The 18,241-nt window shown below is 45.4% G+C and overlaps 1 protein-coding gene and 1 pseudogene across 1 annotated transcript; one reads left to right on the top strand and one right to left on the bottom strand.

Annotated features, from left to right (window-relative positions):
- Nucleotides 1–2,702: 2,702 nt before the first annotated feature.
- Olig3 (oligodendrocyte transcription factor 3) lies at nucleotides 2,703–4,775 on the bottom strand. Its single transcript, NM_001106269.2, is given in 1 exon segment — nucleotides 2,703–4,775. A coding segment is annotated over 1 exon segment (822 nt). The 5' UTR covers nucleotides 4,707–4,775; the 3' UTR covers nucleotides 2,703–3,884.
- A 10,150-nt stretch (nucleotides 4,776–14,925) lies between these two features.
- Nucleotides 14,926–15,664, top strand: Rps2-ps34 (ribosomal protein S2, pseudogene 34; annotated as a pseudogene).
- The last annotated feature ends 2,577 nt before the right edge of the window (nucleotides 15,665–18,241 follow it).

The raw sequence follows: 18,241 nt of genomic DNA, 5'->3' as shown, positions 1-18,241 counted from the left end.
TCTATGGACGCTCTCTTTACCTCACTTTTCTTCTATTTTCTCTCCTTCCACTCTTTCCCTCTCCCCATCCCAGACGGTCCGTTCTGCCTCGTAGGCCACTTCTGGTACCTAATAGCCTTAGAGATGAGGACCTGGAAAGCCTTTGAGCTTCCAACCTGAAAACCAGCCTTTGGGGACAGTTGGGGCCTTGTCTCAGAGGCAGGTGTGTGAAGGGAAATCTCTCAGAAGTGAAGTCTCTTCGTGGGACCTGGAAGACAGAAAAATCTATGGGTCAAGCTAGTGTTCTGGAAACCCACCTCTGTGTGGAATGGGCTTTGCATTTTTGCGCTGAGGGCACCAGGTCTTGGTGGAGGTGGGGAGGAGGCAATTTGAGGATTCAGGGAGCTTCTTTTTTTTCCCGAGCTGGGGATTGTTGGGCTTCACCATCACAGGCTGACCTTTTGGCAGAAATAAGTCCAAAGCCTCTGAGTTGGGGGGTGGTGTGGGGTGAGAGTCTCCTTAAGATCTGGTGCAAGCCTGGAAACTAAAGCCTACCTTACTGTCATTTTTCTCTGGGGACTTAGTGGCCAAGGAAGGCTCCAAGAGGTTTTTAAGGTGGATTTTAGTCCCTCTTTCAGTGCAACCCAACATCTAATCAGGAACGGGAAGTATCCTGGTTGTGTTTCTAGATTGAATCTAAAAGTACTTTAAACCTGTAAACTTCTGACCAAGTTGTGAATTCATGATTGAAACAGTCCTCTGAGCAAGACCTGCTATTGCCTTTCCTTCAGTGTGGTGGTGTAAATTTGAAATCTTAACAGGAAAGATTGCAAAGGGAGGTCAGCCTGTGCACTCAGCCCTAGGAGTGAGTCAAAACACCACACGTACCCAACTTGTATGAACAAGAGGCTACTTTTTCTCCTTTACAATAAATCCAGACACCTGGTTCCACAATGGTCTTTATCCTTGGTCCTGCTGTCCTTTAAGAACATTTTGTCTCCTGGACTGCAGAAGAAAGTTTTTATGACTGGGAAAAGAACTTGGGATATTTATAAATCTCCTCTGTGCTGGCTGGGAGGATACTCTCTTTTCTATTCCAGTGAGTATCTAAAAGTAGGTCCCACACTTCAGATTTCTTTTTGCCTCAGTGCGCTCTCTCTCTCTCTCTCTCTCTCTCTCTCTCTCTCTCTCTCTCTCACACACACACACACACACACACACACACACACACACAGGGGCGGAATGAAGCTTCTCTTTATTCTCCTCCTTCCGGATTAAGTCTGGACACTAGAGATGTAAGCCCAATCTGAGGCTTGGGTCTTCCCCAGGACCAGACTTGTGGAAAAAGGCAAGAGGCTCAGGATAAGTTGCCTTCCTGATTGATGAAACTGTCCCTCCCCTCCCTGTTTTGAATAATAAACTCCTGCAAATGCTGGAGGACCACCTTGTGTTGGTTTCAAATAAATCCCCAACAGGCGCTTTCCTCACTCAGAGAAATGAATCACACTTGGGAAACAGACGATTATCCTTCCATTTGTCTGACTGGAAGCAGCATCCCTTGTGGACTGTACTTTAGAATCCCTCCCTACGACATGTGTGGCAGGTGGATACAGGAATAATGGGGACAGGCAGATAGAATAAAGCTGAGAGTTTTAGCCAGGTATTCCAGACCTAGCCAGGGGAGGTCTAGATTCACTCTTCTTGCTTGAATCCTAAAAAGAGACCCAGGGCCCCACTGCCTGGGAGGTAGTACCATATCTTCTAGCATAGAAGCCAATTCTGGGTTTGCTTTTCTGAAAGACACAGAGGCCCTGGGTTCCACACTGCCAAGACACTGTCACCGGAGTTCAATTTCTCATCTTCTTTCCACAAAACAACCAACAACAGTGGCTGGAACTGGATTACTCTCCTTTATTCAGAGAGAATTTTAAATATTTCCACTGCACACATGGGAAGCGAGAAAGGAAAACAAAATAGGATGCTAAAACCGATCCCGTGTTACCCCATGTTTAAGCTCCCAGTGCCCAAGCGCTTTCGTCTAATCACTGTTGAAGAAAGAGCAAACAAGGAAGAATTCCTACCAAGAATCCTCTCTCTCTCCCTCTCCCTCTCCCTCTCCCCCTCTCTCTCTCTCTCTCTCTCTCTCTCTCTCTCTCTCTCTCTCTCTCTCTCTCTCTCTCTCTCTCTCTCTCTCTCGGGCTTGGGTATCATTCATTAGCCTCCACCTGAGCTCCCTTACAGAGCAGATGTGAGGGGTTCCTTTTTTTCCCTGGTGGGCAGGATAAGTGAGTGTTGCTTAACTTGTTAAATTTTTTTAAACACGTACTGGATTGGCGCCCATAGAATGAAAAGGCCATGAAGGCCATTTTAAAGCAAAAAGAAGTTAACTTACTACTACTTTCTTGTCCGTGACCAAGAACACTGGCCATGCTGCGTCTCGCTTCCTGCCACCTTAAGCTTCTAAATTCTACTTTCAATTTTTAATTCTTGAGTCTGTGAGGACTGAGAAATGAGGACCTCGAACAGGAAAGGGTTGCAGGTACAGATAATGCTCCACTCAAAGGACATTTGGGGTTCAATGATGGGCACCAGTTTTATCCTTTCTCTTATAAATGGCCAGAGAAAAACCTTCCATCAGAATCCCTCGCCCAGACAGTTTACTGGGTCCACGTGTTTCTTATCCCACAACCACTACTGATCAAAAATGTAAGCAAACGCAAATGCCGGATTTAAAGGTTCTTTTTTATTTGAAATCTCATCCAGAAACACTGGTTATTAATAAATATATCATACTTATCAAGAATATATAAAAAATAAAGACAGGTATTGTCTTTGAGGCCCTAACAAAATATTTCAAGCAAATGTTCAGGAAAATAAAAGTGGCAGCCCCCCCCCCCCAAACACAGAGGGTTTTCAGAGCTGAGGGATAACAGACAGAGCCAACCCCGCATGCAGAATAACTTGGCAAGGGGGTGGGATGAGCTTTTAGAAGAGGCCCAGTTTTGTGACTTCGGGCCTTTGGAACAGCCGTAAAGTTGGAATGAAGTTTGAGGATCAGGGACAGACATGAGCTTGGGGAAAGAATCACATGTTCACTGAGTGTGAATCTTTGCACTCTGGCCCCTTTTTATACAACCACAGACAGATATATGGAGTACTTTGGAGAATTCTCTAATAAATCCTTGTTACAAGGAAATGGCACTATAGCCCGCACAATATGTTTAGACAAGATTCATTTAGGAGCGTGCATGCATTCTTTTGACCTATATTGCGTGGAAAGGAAAACCCACATAAGAGGTTCATGCCCTGGGCTTAGATTAGAAACTTGGACTCTGAATCAATCTCTCTCTCTCTCTCTCTCTCTCTCTCTCTCTCTCTCTCTCTCTCTCTCTCTCTCTCTCTCCCTTCTCTCCCCATTGTCTCTAGAAAAATCTATAAGGGCAGAGGCAATCATAACTGCATCTAGCTCGATGAAATATTTACATTTCCTTTGCACAAAAGGACGTCTTTCCTCCGAGATAAGAACACAGCCAGAAACAGTCAGCTCCAAAGTTCCTTTGCAAGTTTCTAACTCCACCGATCCCATCTTTAAACAACAAATGCAGTGTTGACAAGAGCATATGGCAGTGAGAAATACTGGCGCTGCATGAGGGAAAGAAGCATGCATGCAAATCAGGACGTCGGGTTCCAGTCCCCTTCGCTAACACCTAGGTATTCCAGTTTGGTTTTGGTAAGCCCCGCTGGAGTGCGTCAAGAGGAATCTGGATCTCTAGGGCGCTAGTGAGGCCTCAGGGCCGCGCGCCCACCCTCCCGCAGGTCGAGCAGTCTCCCCTTCCCTCCTGGCCCGGCACTGCGACCCCTGCCTCAGCTCTCCCTTCCTCCTCCCGGCCGGGCCAGCCCGTGGCTCACTTGAGCAAGTCCTTGGATTCGGCCGAAAGCCGGGCCATGTTGGCGGTGGAGAGAGCGGACAGGTGCGGCGGCGGTGGCATCTGGCAGATGGTGCAGGGACAGGGCAGCCCCGCCCAGTGCTGGAAGCCGCTGCCCAGCTGTAGTGCGGGCGGCGTGGAGGGCGCCTTGAGCAGTGAGTGGGGAGGTCGGATGGTGCCTATGGTCGGCAGGGAGGCGGCAGACAGCGGGGACGAGGCATTGCCAGAGGAGAGCGCGCCGCCCAGGATAGGGTGCACCGGGTGCACGGCGTTGGCCGCGTGTGCCGGGTGGCCAGCCGAATGCCCCACAGTCCCACAGTGGAAGGCCGAGTGGTGTCCACCGTAGATCTCGCCAACCAACCTCTTCATCTCCTCCAGGGAGCTGGTGAGCATGAGGATGTAGTTTCTGGCTAGAAGCAGAGTGGCGATCTTGGAGAGCTTGCGCACCGAGGGCCCGTGCGCATAGGGCATGACCTCGCGCAGACCATCCATGGCGAGGTTCAGGTCGTGCATCCTCTTGCGTTCGCGTCCGTTGATCTTCAGCCGCAACTGCTGAAGATCCTGCTCCGACAGCTGCTTCTTGATTTTGTACTTGCTGCTTTCTCCTGCAGCTTTGGCGCCTGCCCGTGAGAGGCTCTCCCCGGGCATCTTTTGCACCATGTCGCCCTGTGTGGATGAGACCGAGTTAAGACGGCTCTCCTGATGGTGGTGGTGGTGGCGGTGGTGGTGGTCTCTTAGGTACATCTCATCCATGTCCGGAGATGACGCTCTGCTGGAGACAGAGCTCGAATCAGAATTCATTTTATTACAGGAGATGCGGCCTTATGGTTGAGGAAGCTTTAGGCGGGAAATTAAAGATAATCTCGAATTTACCAAAAAAAAAAAAAAATGTGAGGTCCAGGAACCCACTTCCCAGTTGTAAGAAGGGAGAAGAAAAGTCAAGGCACTGCCTTGCCCCGCCTCTCTCTCTCCCCGCTCCCCTGCTATCTCTCTCTGGTTTAGCTGTTTCCTGCACTGCGCATTGGTGTGTGCCTGAACTAACCTCTGGCTGTAAAAGAGGGGCTTTTATAGCACTGCAGCGGAGAAAAGAGACAAAAGGAGCCCTCCTATCTATCCTGGGCTGGTTAAGATGACGTGCCATCATTCAGGGCGGTGCGCTTTGCTGTCCCAGTTAGGAAGGATTCCTATTCATATTCATTGTGGGGCCGCCCTGGGACACCTCTGCTTGGAACCGCAAGGAGCCCCCAGGCACAAAACCCTTTGATTGACACACTCACCGCAGCCGCTCGGGACTTCTTGTTTTTCTGTTGTTGTTTTGTTCTTTAAAAACTTTCTTCTATGCCACCCCCCCCCATTCTATTTTCTCTAACCTAATCTTACACTTCAAAATAAGGGGAAGGAACAGAAGTTGCCTGGAAGATCGGACTGCGTTTCTTTGGACTGGAAGAGAAGAGATTTGAGATGTTCTCTAGCTTGGCAAAACCAGGTCGCAGTAGAAAGATGAGAGGGACACAGGAGCCAAAGCCCGGCAGGTTCCACCAGGGAGATCTGGAACTGGAGATATCACTGACTGAGGTTTTATTCACTGGTACTTTTCCCCTAAATACAGCTCATTTCCTCTAAATTCAGTTAATTTTGTTTATTTGGCCTTTCCGGTAATTTCAAAAGCACTTGGTTTTGAAACAAAATTTCAAAAACAAATAATTTCAAACATTATTTGGCAATGTGTTTTTGCCTTTAATACTATTGTGGAGAGCTCGCTCCTATTTCTCCCCCCCACTTTTTTGCGTTAAAAAGAGCTAATTGAAATAATTTTGGTTATTTTAACTTCTTAGCTAAGAACAAAGGGAGGAGAGACGAAACCCCCAACCTCGCATGAAAATCAACCTAGGAAGAAAATTAGAGGGGGGGGGGAGAGTGAAGAGAAAAGGGGGAGTTAGGGATTGAAACGATTCTCCAGAGCTCAGTACAGATCTTCGGGGTTCCCGTTTCCCTTGGAGGGTAGCCAACCGTCTTCTCCGCCCTAAGTTCCACTGTGTGTGCTGGGATAGGGTGAAGCCAGTCTTTGGCCTCAGGGCGAAAGCCGAGAGCTTCCGGAGCTGAGCACAGACCACCTGGAGCGGCAGCTGAGGTGCCGGCTTGGTACACAGCCTTCTGAGGATAAACAGGAGGCCTGGAATTTGCTGTGTTCCTTAGAGCGAGAGCATAAATGGGCACAGACACCCCCAACCCCGTTCCTCTTCCCTGTTTTTTTTTTTGTTTTTGTTTTTTGTTTTTTGTTTGTTTTTTGTTTTTTTTTTGTCAAAAATTGCTCTGTGGCAGAAAAGTCAGGAACACAGAAATTCCTAGAAAGGAGTCTTGGGCAACGGTGGCCTCTAGAAGCAGGCGGATACCCCATCTGTCCCGGCTTGAAAATCCCAGGACTAAGAGCTAAGTGAAGGCAGTGTCCCTATTGAAAGCAAGAAACTTTTTACTGTAACCTCAGGCAGACGCGGCTTGCCTTGCAGTCACTGGGAAAACCAGAAAACAGGAGGCTTCACTTCCTACAAACGCAAATCAGACAGTCAGCAGAGGGTACCCCCATGCAGGGAGTTTGTACACCCTGAGAGATCGTGCCAGGCTACTCACAGTCATCAGTGAAACTCATTCTAGCCCTTTACCAGCAGGAGACAGAGACTGGACCTGTGAGCAAACGCTTTCTCACACTGACCTGGTTTAAACATGGCCAGCAGTCCCTCATCAAGGACAGGGCTCTAAAGAGCCCTGGGAGAGCAGACTGAAGAGTCTTCTATTGCTCCCACCTCCGTGGAAGGAAAGCTCCTTAAAAGGAGAATTCAAGAGCTTTCACATAGGGTGGAAAGATTGATATCCCAAAGCCCTTCTAATTTTAGAGCTCAAAGAAACTCCCCTAAGCGGCCAGACTGCCCTGCTTTTGGTTAAGATACGTGCACCTTAAGTATATGTATGCAAAGTGGTTGCCCAATGGGGGTTCCAGGTGGTAGCCACACACCCGGGGGAGTGGAGCAGTCCGGAAGAAAGCCTTCTGAGGCTCAGATGATTATCCAGAGACTGAGGGGGGAGGGAGGAGCCATTTCCAAGCCCGAGTCTGCTCCTGGTCCTAACTTTGAGTCTCCGCGTCCTGTTCTCAGGCCTAAACTGAAAACGCCACGCTGGGTTTCCGTTTCAAAGTAGCAAAGCCTACTAAGATTCCACACAAGAGGCTCTAATGAAGGGGTAGAGCTCAGTCATGCAGCATGCAGAAGTAGGGCACGATAACTTTGTAAGAGTCCCAATAGACAGTTCAAAGGAGAGTTCAAAGTGTCTTCACGCTAGTCAAGAAAGTCAGGGGAATAAAATAGGGGGGGGGGGGGACAATAACCCACTTTGGGGATTGGAAAGACCAGGACCCGATTCTAGGAATCCCAACCAAAATCAGAATCGAACTGAAGTCACTTCTCAAGGGCGGCGGCATTAGGCTAGAAAGCGCTTGTGGACTTTGCCAGAACATACAGACCACAGAGGGGCCCAGGATCCAGTAACCCCGAGGTGTGTGAACTGGAGCTGGGAGTGGGAGTAGAAATGTCAGGTGTTCTGCTTGGCGATCGATTGACGCCAGATACAATACCTTGTGCTCCTTGGCTTTCTGTTCCTGCTAGGCGCTGCATTTACCAGTGCGGCATCGGAGTGCAGGGGAGTCCAAGGTCCAGGCTCCCACCCAGACAAACGCTCTTGGTAAAAGCCCCAGGGTCTCGTGGTTGGCTAGTTCCCCACTTTCTTCTTTGTGAAAGATAATCAGCTAGGAGAGGATGCCGGACTCAAACTGCCACCACTTCGTTCGCCATAAAATGGACCAAATACTTTCTGGGGTCCAGGAAGTGGAGACCCTACTTGCGACTGGTCTCGCTGGATTGTTTTAGATCTTGCGAGTTCACGGACATCTGTCGCTCAAGCCCCGCTCAAAAGTCCTGAACACCTAAGGAGTCAGTTCAGATACTCAGAACCCGCGCACGAATTTCAGGGTTGCCTGCCATACCCATCGCTCACTTCGTGTGCCTTAAGGCGACAGTAAGGGAGGCTCTTTTGAGCTAAGGCTGATACAGCCGTAGGGGCCTCAGCCAGAGAGGCCTGGTGACCAACGCGGTGACCTTGGCCCTGGCGGTGGTCGGATTCAGAGGGCTAGGATGGATAAGAAGAGGAAGTTAGCGCAGTAGCGGCAGCCGCAGAGACCTGGTTGGGACAGGCTTTTAGGACATTGGTCACCCTAGCGGCAGCAAAGGGCTGAGGCTCCTTGACCTTGGTCTGTCTCGCAACAGGTGCATCCCTAGGCTTAGAGACCCTGGCGACTCGACTCCACAGTTCTTAGCTTTGGGCGTGGGAGTTCCAGACCCTACCTACATCTCAAACAACCGGTTGGCCCGGGAACTGTCAACTGAGAGGTCTCTGGGCGTCCTGTGTGCACAGCCTCAGTTCTGCAGCCTCGGGCTGAGTAGCTCTGAGTTCCCAAGGGCCAGGAGCTCCAGGGAGATGTTTAGCCCTATCAGCGCCTCTCCGGTCCCCAGGACTGCCAAGGACTGTTTCTTACCAGATACCCGGTGCGTGCTGCCTGGTGTCTGATGCTCGGCAGCTCCAGCAGTTGGTCTCCAGCATCTGCCGGCTCTGCCAGAGGCCGCTGAGATTTTTGCCTGAGCAGCGAACCCTCACTCCCCTCCCCCTCGTCCTCATACCAGTCCGGCAGAAAACGAAGCCACTGCTGACCTACAGGGAGGCAGCTATGAGGGGCAGGTCAATCAGCCGCGTCCAGGGGCCATCTCTTACCATCTGCAAACTTGACCGCCAGAAACTTTGGCTGAGATCGGAAGGCAAACCGCCTTTCCAAAATAAAACAGGGGGTGGGGGGGTGTAGGTCAGGAGGTGGTGGAGAGGAGAAAAAAACTAAATATTTTCAAACGTGGCCCTCTCCCTCAGCCGCGAATAGCCTAAAGATTAGCTGTAAGCATGGGCTTCTTGGTGAATGTTGTCTTTAGCACAGTGAAGCAGCAAGTGACTTCATTATAGCAGCGCGAGGGGATGGGGTGATGGGTCATACGGAGTACGAAAAGCAATTAATTAAAAAGTTTTAAAAATTGAAACCATCAGCATAAATCACAGTCGAGGAGTGACCTCTTCTTACAACAATGTATCCAAGCTGTGAAAACCGGAACATCTACAGGATGCAGTCACAGCCCAGCTTCCAGGGTCCGCGGAGAGGATGCTCCTGGACACTGACTGGAGCTGGTGGATCAGTCTTTCCGTTCACTTAAGATCCGATTTTTTTTTTTTTTTTGTATTGGAGAAATAGCAGAAGCTGAAAGAGCAAAATTGCGTGATGCAGAAGTAACTTCCCGTTGAAATGCTGAGGCTGGGATTGGAGAGGGAGCTCTCAGAATAGGGCAAAATGATGGAGCGCCACTGATGGGGACACATAAACGTGCTAATACACAGCTACAGCTAGAAGTGTGATTTTAATGATGTGGTGGCAGCAAGGCTGGCCAGGACTTAAAAAGTGGATGAAATTAAAGACCGCTAAAGGCAAAGGAGATAGGAACATCCCGGTTTTGTTTACAGGATTTTGTTCAATTAGTGAGCACATTCGCGATTTTTTTTTAAAATCCTTTCTTTTCTTTCTGGTGACATCTGTTCAATGACCGATACCTCAACCGAGTTTTGCTCCTATGGAAAGCACATGCATGGAAAATATTGTTTCCCCATGGTCGGAAAGTTTAAGTTGATTTAAATACTATTGATGATTAATCATGGAAATTGATGGGCTATATTAAAATTTGCATACTTCCATGCATATTCTTGGCATGCGCCCTGACACTTTGGATTTGCCGCTCTATTAATACCAATATTTTTTAAACTACCAGCACAATGAGATTCTAATCCTATCTTATTATCGTTAATTTACTTCTTCTGCGACTAGATGGTTAAAGCGGCAATGTAAACTTGATACCTTAGTGTAAAAGAGGCACAGACTACTAATTTCTGCTTTTTTGTTTTTGAAGATTAATGAATCATTCTCTTGGTATATTTGCCTAGATGGTTAAATTGACGATGTGTTTGATGTTCTTTGCTGAAGTGTTTACGACATTTACTTTGTATTAGAGACTGTCATCTTATGCAGTAGGATGCATAGTTTTCATTTGCGTTTAGTGGCTGTCCTACCGGTGCACAGAACCCATAAACAGCGAATGAAAATGTACCTGGGTGTTCCGGTGCGCACCTGTAATCTCTGGTGCACTTGTGATCCCCCAGCACCTGAGAGACGGAGGCAGGAGGATTGTAACAAATTCGATGCCAGCCTGGTCTACAGATCAAATTGCAGTCCAGTTAGGGCTACAAAAAAAGAGTCTCTCTCCTAAAACAAGACAAAACAAGATCTCCAAACAATTAAATAAGCAAGCAAAGAACAGTGAGTGCACCGAAGGACAGACCAAAACCGTTCTTCACGCTTACCACAGTGTATTGCATTGCTATGTTTATTTGCACAGGATCAAATATATTTCAAGTTTTGTCTGAATGTTCGGAAGCCCTGACTGTGAATTGTTTTTTCAGATGACTAATGAAGGCAAGAGGGTGCGCAGACACATTTGTAAACATAGTGGCTTGGATGTCTTCTTCCATTGGTTTCACTCCTACCAAATGGAGACTTATGGCGACTTTAAGAATTATCATTTAGGATTCTGCCACCGAATCTTAAAAAGTTAAAATGACAGTCGTCGAAACTGAAGATTTTCAAAGTCTGTGCATAGACCTAGAAAACCCTGTTTTATCTTTTTTGTTTCACCACAAATAAAGATATAATTAATGGCCCCTTTTCATTAATTCATTGAATATTTTCTATCTATATTACATAGTTTACACACTTTTCATCGAGAATGAAATGCAAATTAAAATGATCGATTGCCATATTACCTGAAATTTTGCTCTAAATTTTATTTTGTGTTAGAATATATAATAGAATTGAAGTTCTTATCCATGTGATTCAAGTCTCATGCTGTTTCTAATTTTTAATTTTTATTTTGTGGAATGGGGTCAAGATTATAGAGAGAAAGCAGAATGGATACAAATCACCCAAAATCTCTAGACATTTATCATTCTGCGTCTGAGTCATGAGACAGGTTGTGCATCCTATCTAACATCTGAATTTATTTAGTAACCTTTTATACTTTGGAGTATGTTAACTTCATAACACGAAAAGGATAATGGAGGTTATTATCATTTCATACCACGATGTCATATTAATTATTGATGAAACACAACTGGTAAGTTTCCAGGTCTTCGTCTTTAGGAGCGTTTGTTATTTCATAACCTTTGATGATAAGAAATAGCAGAATATTTGACTATTTAGAACCACAGAAGTGTTTCAATTAAGTACTTTAAAATAGTCACTGCCCTTATGGCAAATGCAGTAAATTCTAGTAGGCTTTTGTATAATAACACTATATAAAGAAGAGGGAAGAGAAGAATCATTAGAAAATACTGTGCAGATATTCTTAGCTCACAATACATAAATTCAGCTCTACTCTTAACACCTTTTATGGGGATGTGTAATGAAAGCATTTTAAGATACACATTAACTTTACATAGAAATTGTAATGTTGGCCTTAATTTTAATATAGAATCAATTAGTGTCTGTTTTCCAAAGGCGCAGTGAGGTTGCCAATCTTTCTACCCCACGGTTCCCAATCGCTGTGCATGCAGCCTGCAATTTCCAGCAAGCCAAGCTGTCTGAGCTCAATCTGGGAGAAGAGAAGTGCTAGATAATCCCCCAGGGAGAGGACTTCAAAATGTAGTTCAGAAATGGCTGAATATTAGAACAGCAAATGGAAAACCGGTGGGACATTCAGAGAGAAACCCTGACTGAAAAAAAATAGAGGCTTTTAAAGTTTGTTCTTCAAGGCTAGGCCTAGTGGCATACCTGTGATCCAGAATTTGGGAAGTAGACGCAGGAGATTAATGAAACCAAGGCTTTCCCCTGCTATACTGCAAGTTCAAGGCCACCCTAAATAAGACTACATGGTACACTGTCTTCAAAAACAAAAACAAGCTATTTTCTTTGTATTTGTGGCCTTAACCAAAGAGAAAAAAACACACAACACACACACACACACACACACACACACACACACACACACACCCTGAAGCAGATCAATCAGTACTTGCTAAGAATATATACATTGACAGTCATATACATAGCCTTCCTTTTTCATGCTCTGACTCCTAACAGAAATCTAGTGGGCGCATTTCCCTGGGTTTATGTTGAGTCCCTCAGAGTTTAAATCAGTGGTTTTGTTTGACTCGGTGGGATGTAATAGGTTACTGAGATAATACTGTCTTAAAGACAGAAGCTTTTGTTTTCTATAAATCTGGATAACAGTCTGGAGAGATAGCTTGGTGGCTAAAAGTACTGGCTACTCTTCCAGAGGACCTATGTTCCATTCACAGCACCTACATAGTGACACACAAAAAACTGTAACTACAATTCTAGGGGATCCAGTAACTTCTTTCTGGCCTCTACAGGCTATAGTCCAGGCACACACATGGTACACATACGCACATGTAGACAAAACACTCATATACATAAGCAAGCAAACAAACAACTTAAAAACAAGATAAAAACCCTGAATGTCTTCAATATATATAGAATATGTGTGTGTGTGTATTCAAGAATATATGCACAACCACACATTTACAATACAACACACACACACACACACACACACACACACACACAGACGGAGGGACTAATGGGGAGATGGCTTAGTGAGTAAAAACATTTATCATTCAAGCATGAAGACCTAGGTTTGAATCCCTAACAACCGTGTACAAAGGTGGGCAAGGTCACGTGGCTTTACCTCTCCCACTGCAAGGCAAGGGAGAGTTAGAAGGATCACTGAAGCTTGCTGGCTGTTAGCTTACTTCCAAGTTCAGTGAGAGGCCTCATTTCAAGTGAAGGTAGTGAAGGCGGAGAGTGAGAGAGCAGGACTTCCGATGACGATGACGTCATCTCCTGCTCTCTAGGTGTTCATGTGGCTACTTCTCACCCTGTGAGCATGTATCGCACATGCACACAACACACATACATACACACAGGACAAGGGCCTGATTATTCTCTGGTGATCATTCTGATGCCTCTGGTATAGGACCCCCATGGTCTTCGATCTGAATGGCAGTTCTCACATCAACATTGGAGGGAGCACGAAGGAGAAAAAGATAAAGGAGAAAAGACCAATACCACACACTGTTGGCCACAGAACCTTCTAGCTTCAGCCTCTTCAAGAGGAAAAGCTCTGACACAAGGAACTGCCTCCTTAAAAAGTCTTTCAGAAGATGTACAGGATCTTTGGTGTAGGCTTAGGCTGGATCACCAGGTATGACTCTCCACAACCTTGAATACCTCGCTTGGGAGCTGCTGGCTTGAAGACTGAAAGTTGTATTGGTTAGAATTTTAGCTGTGACTTGAATACCTGATATAAGGGAAGAAAGGGCTGTTTTGGCTCTCAGGTTATCATGTTAGGGAGCAGTAGACCATGGTGGCCGATGATGATGAGGGACCAAGAGTAAGCTATTTCCAAGGGCTTTTTTCAGTGACCCATTTCCTTCAGCCAGACCGCATCCCATAAAGTTCTCGGCTCCTAGGAAATCAACACCAGTAGCTTGAAACAAAGCACTCAAATCATGAGCCTGCGAGGGCCATTCTATACCCAAACGGTAGTTATCAGTAGAGTTCTAAATTCAATAGAGAGCGCGTTAAGTATAAATTGATCCAGGGGTTGGGGAGTTAGAGTCAAGAAGAAGTTGTCCTCATTGCCTGGATGACCAGAGTCAGGAGAATTGCTGGTTCCCTTGTTGAAGAGGTTCAGTAATTTTTATGCAGTGATATATTGTCCAAGAGATACAACTTTTTAAGGAACCAGGAAAATTACTTCTGGCTTATTCCTATTTCCCAATTGGAACAGCCTAATTTGCAACCACTTGTCACATAATTGATGCAATGAAGATTGATCTCCATCCTCTTTCTCTCTAATTAGTAAGAGGATGGGATGGAAGTTGAAAAAGGCAATCTACCAGACGTAACGGTTTGCTCTTGGTTTCCCGTCGTCTACATGTCCCCTCCTACCCATAGCAAAATTTCTGAACAGGGACTATCACAATAAAAGCACAATCATGCACGACACAGTGGAGGGGATCACGGCTCACAGAAACAAATGAGCATCAACAAATGGTTTTATCTTTTTTTAAGGGAAAACTAAAATAAGAAAAAATACTACTGTTCATTATAAATATAATACTTGGGAGTATTCCCCGTTCTATTTAGTCTGTCCTTGATATCATTCACTCTACAGATTAAGATTTCCATTTAGGTAGAGGCTAAACAGTTCACATGAAGTACAGTGAAAGGATCAATGAGAAAAGGAAATGCTAATTAAAGATAACCTTCCATTCATATATATTATGAATATTCAAGATAGTAAGAAAAATTGAGGGCCACGATCGAAGAATTGACAGCTAAACTTTATAATTTCTTCTTACCACTATCTGTTTTCTTGTTATTCCTGTTCTTTGCGAACATCTCAACTGGCCAGCATTGTCTCCTTTGTGGAGTGAGCCAGTCTAGCATCCTTAGACGTCCTGTGTTTTGTTGTGATCTTTTGTGAACTCATACAGATGACCATAGGATCCTTGTTAGGTAACCAAAAGCTCCCCTGGACACAGATAAGTCTTCGTTTCTCTCATAACTTTGAAAAAAAAAAACACCAAAAGCAAAACAAAACAAAAAAATCCTACTTCCTCTTTATCAAGCATCATAAAGAAAATCTTTGCTTCTTCCTCTTCCGGAAAACACCAAATGGTGGTTGACTCTGGTGCAGCTGGAAGGCCCGGGAAGGAATTCCCGGGGATGCCCAGGATGAGGAGGCAGCGGCTTCTGTGGAGGATTCAGCAGCGGTTTTAGGAACTACGGGTCGTGGTAGAGGCCATGCCCGTGGTCAAGACCGCGGGCTCATGGAGGTAAAGCTGGAGACCAGGAGTGGATCCCCGTTACCAAGCTTGGCCGCCTGGTTAAGGACATGAAGATCAAGTCCTTGGAGGAGATCTACCTGTTCTCCCTGCCCATTAAGGAGTCTGAGATTATTGACTTTTTTTCTGGGCGCATCTCTTAAGGATGAGGTTCTGAAAATCATGGCAGCGCAGAAGCAGACTCGGGCTGGCCAGCGGACCAGGTTCAAGGTTTTTGTCACTATGGGGACTATAAGTGCTCCAAGGAGGTAGCCACCACCATTGGAGGAGCCGTCAATCTGGCCAAGCTTTCAGTTCCTGTGTGGAGAGGCTACTGGGAGAACAAGATTGGCAAGTCCCACGCTGCCATGCAAGGTGACAGCCCGCTGTGGCTCTGTACTGGAGCGTCTCATCCCCGTCCCCAGAGGCACTGGCATTGTCTCTGCTCCTGTGCCCAAGAAGCTACTGATGATGGCCGGTATAGATGGCTACTACACTTCAGCCAGGGGCTGCACTGCCACCCTGGGCAACTTTGCCAAGGCCACCTTTGATGCCATCTACCTGACCCTGACCTCTGGAAAGAGACTGTGTTCACCAAGTCTCCTTATCAGGAATTCACTGACCATCTTGTGAAAACCCACACCACAGCCTCTGTTCAGAGGACACAGGCTCCAACTGTGGCTACCACATAAGGGTTTTTATACAAGAAAAAAAATGAATTAAGTCTGCTAAAAAAAAAAAAAAAGAAGAAAAGAAAACCTTCAACCAACAAGCATGACGAACCTCAAATGGGCAGACTAGCAGTTACAGTTCTCACCTGATAGAATCCTTTTTGGTAACTCGATAACTAGCGCTCTCAGAGGAACAGAGCCCAAAGTGCTGAGAGGCTGGGCTCCTAGGGGCAGTCACTAGCCCATTAAAACCTTTCCACTGTTAGACAACTTCTAGATTACCTCATTCTTGCAATTCTGTGGTTAGGTTACTCTGGTGGAATGTGAGTAGATGTTCTAGGAACCACATGATCCTCTCATGTTGTCTTCCATGCAACCTTTAGGACCACGTTAGGGCCATACAGTTGGCACCAATGGTCCAGGCCTTTGCAAGGCACCAGGCCTCCAGGTTACAGTGTAGAGTGAAACTGCCCTATACACCTGTGGCATCAATATAGGAACTGTTACAAGTACAGAGATGAGACTCCCATAGTTTACACGTCATTTTGGTTTTTGGTTTTCTTTGCTAGAGAAGTCTTGTAATATACAACCGTGGGAAGGTATAGAAGAAACACACCTCTAACAAGTGTCTCATGAAGAGCAGTGTTGTGATACATAGGGTGGACAAAGTTCCTAAGTGGTGAAGAAATTACAGATGATGAAGAGTCTTTGGTGACCCTGACTTCTTTTAACTCCTCCCCGGCCCTCTACATGTGACATGCTTAGTTGAATTTGTGGCAATGACGTTAGGACTTTGCAGGGTTGAGATCTCAGCCATATCTCAGCATCTGAGAAGGCTCTCAAGTAGGCACAAGCCTGTCCATTATGGAGGCAGCAAGGAGAATGCAGTAGAGTGACGGAGAGTCAGGCAGCGGCAGAGGGAAGCTTCTTTCTAGGTTATTGGCATCAGCTGAAGAGGCAGGATGCACACAGCTTTGCAGGAAACTGAAGGGTCTGCTCTTAAGTGGAAACGTTGACTTCCACTGCATAAACCGCCGGTTTTCAACCTGTGGGTCGTGACCTCTTTGGGGACAGATGGAGAGGGTTGCCTAAGATCATTGGAAAACACAGATATTTACACTAGGATTCATAAAGGTAGCAAAATTACAGTTATAACATAAGAACAAAAATAATCTTATGGTTGGGGGGGGGTTACCACAACACGAGGAACTGTACTGAAGTGTTGCAGCATTAGGAAGGTTGAGAACCACTTGTGTAAGCATAGAACCCTCGAGAGGGTGTGGAGTAGAGAAATGCCCGGATCCTACTGTCTTTAGAAGGCTCAGTCTATACTAAGGAGAAAAGAAAGAGAAGTTTAAAGCCAAAAATTCAACCAGGAGGCTATTATAGGAATCCAGGAACGGAATGATGGTAGCTGGTTGTAATTGTTTTGTGGAGGTATACTGAAGTAACCAGATTCTAGAAGTGTCCCTAAGGGTGAGCCAACAAGATCTGCCTAGGGCTGTGGTATAGAAAGAGCCAATCAGACCTTAAAAGAGAAGCTTATTAAACAAATAAGGAAGGGTACAAAACCCCAGGGGCAAACAGAATAATGCTCTAGTAACTTTTTTTTAATGTTGGTGAGAAAGGGACAACAGCAGCTGAGAGACACTGGGTTATTGAAGAAACTGAGGAAGTGGGCTAATCAAAGATGTGCTGACATCAGCATGGAAACCTGCAATAGTTTTAAGATGGGGACGTGGTTATGTTTCTGTATCTACAGGAAATGAAAAAAAATATGGTTACCAACACAACTTACAAAGGTTAAATCTGACTAGAAATAACCCTCTGGTCAACGGATACATGAATGAGTTCACAAAGCTAATAGCCCAAGTGATTCATTCTCACATACTGATCTCTCAGTTACTGATTTTCCCAAAATATACAGACAAATCAACTTCAAGAGGGCTTGCCCAACTGATCGACCACATAAGGACTGGACAACACATAGACTGGACGAATAACAGAGAGACTAACAATACAGACCTGGACAGACAGCACAGAGAATGGATAACGCAGAGACCAGACAACAAATGCTTTTTTCAGACTAAACATTTTTTTTCTTCTTGGGGTCCAAACAGGAATTCTTCAAACCAATTATAAGAAGACCGTCATCCTAGTCCCTTCTGGGGTGGATGGTTTTGGTCGTTTGATGTTATCATCTAGGATGATAGTTCGTTATCATTTATGATCATGGAGAAGAGTTGATTAACATATTTAATTGTTTTGTTTCAATTATTAAATAGTGATAGAAATTTAAGGCTGTTTTGTTTTAGTTATTGTTTATTGATAGAAATTTAAGGTTGCTTTATTAAATTATTATATACTGATAAAAAGTAAGGTTTTTTTTTGTTAGACCATTATTTGACTAGATTGTACACAAGCCGTTTACTTAAAATGTGATACAAAGTTCTCATTTTATCGTTCTTAAAATTTCTATTGTGTATAGAGTGTTAATGTTAAAAAACAGTTTTTAAAAAAAACAAAAAGGGGGATATAAAGTGAAAATTTCTGGTTTCTATGGAGACTCAGTTGTGTTATTTGGGGGGGGGGGTGTCTTTTGAGAGGATGCTTTGCTGAAGCAGA

Source organism: Rattus norvegicus, chromosome 1 (assembly GCF_036323735.1).
Source record: "Rattus norvegicus strain BN/NHsdMcwi chromosome 1, GRCr8, whole genome shotgun sequence".
NCBI lineage: Eukaryota > Metazoa > Chordata > Mammalia > Rodentia > Muridae > Rattus > Rattus norvegicus.
The sequence above is the reverse complement of the archived record's forward strand: the minus strand, read 5'-3'. Positions and strand labels throughout refer to the sequence as shown.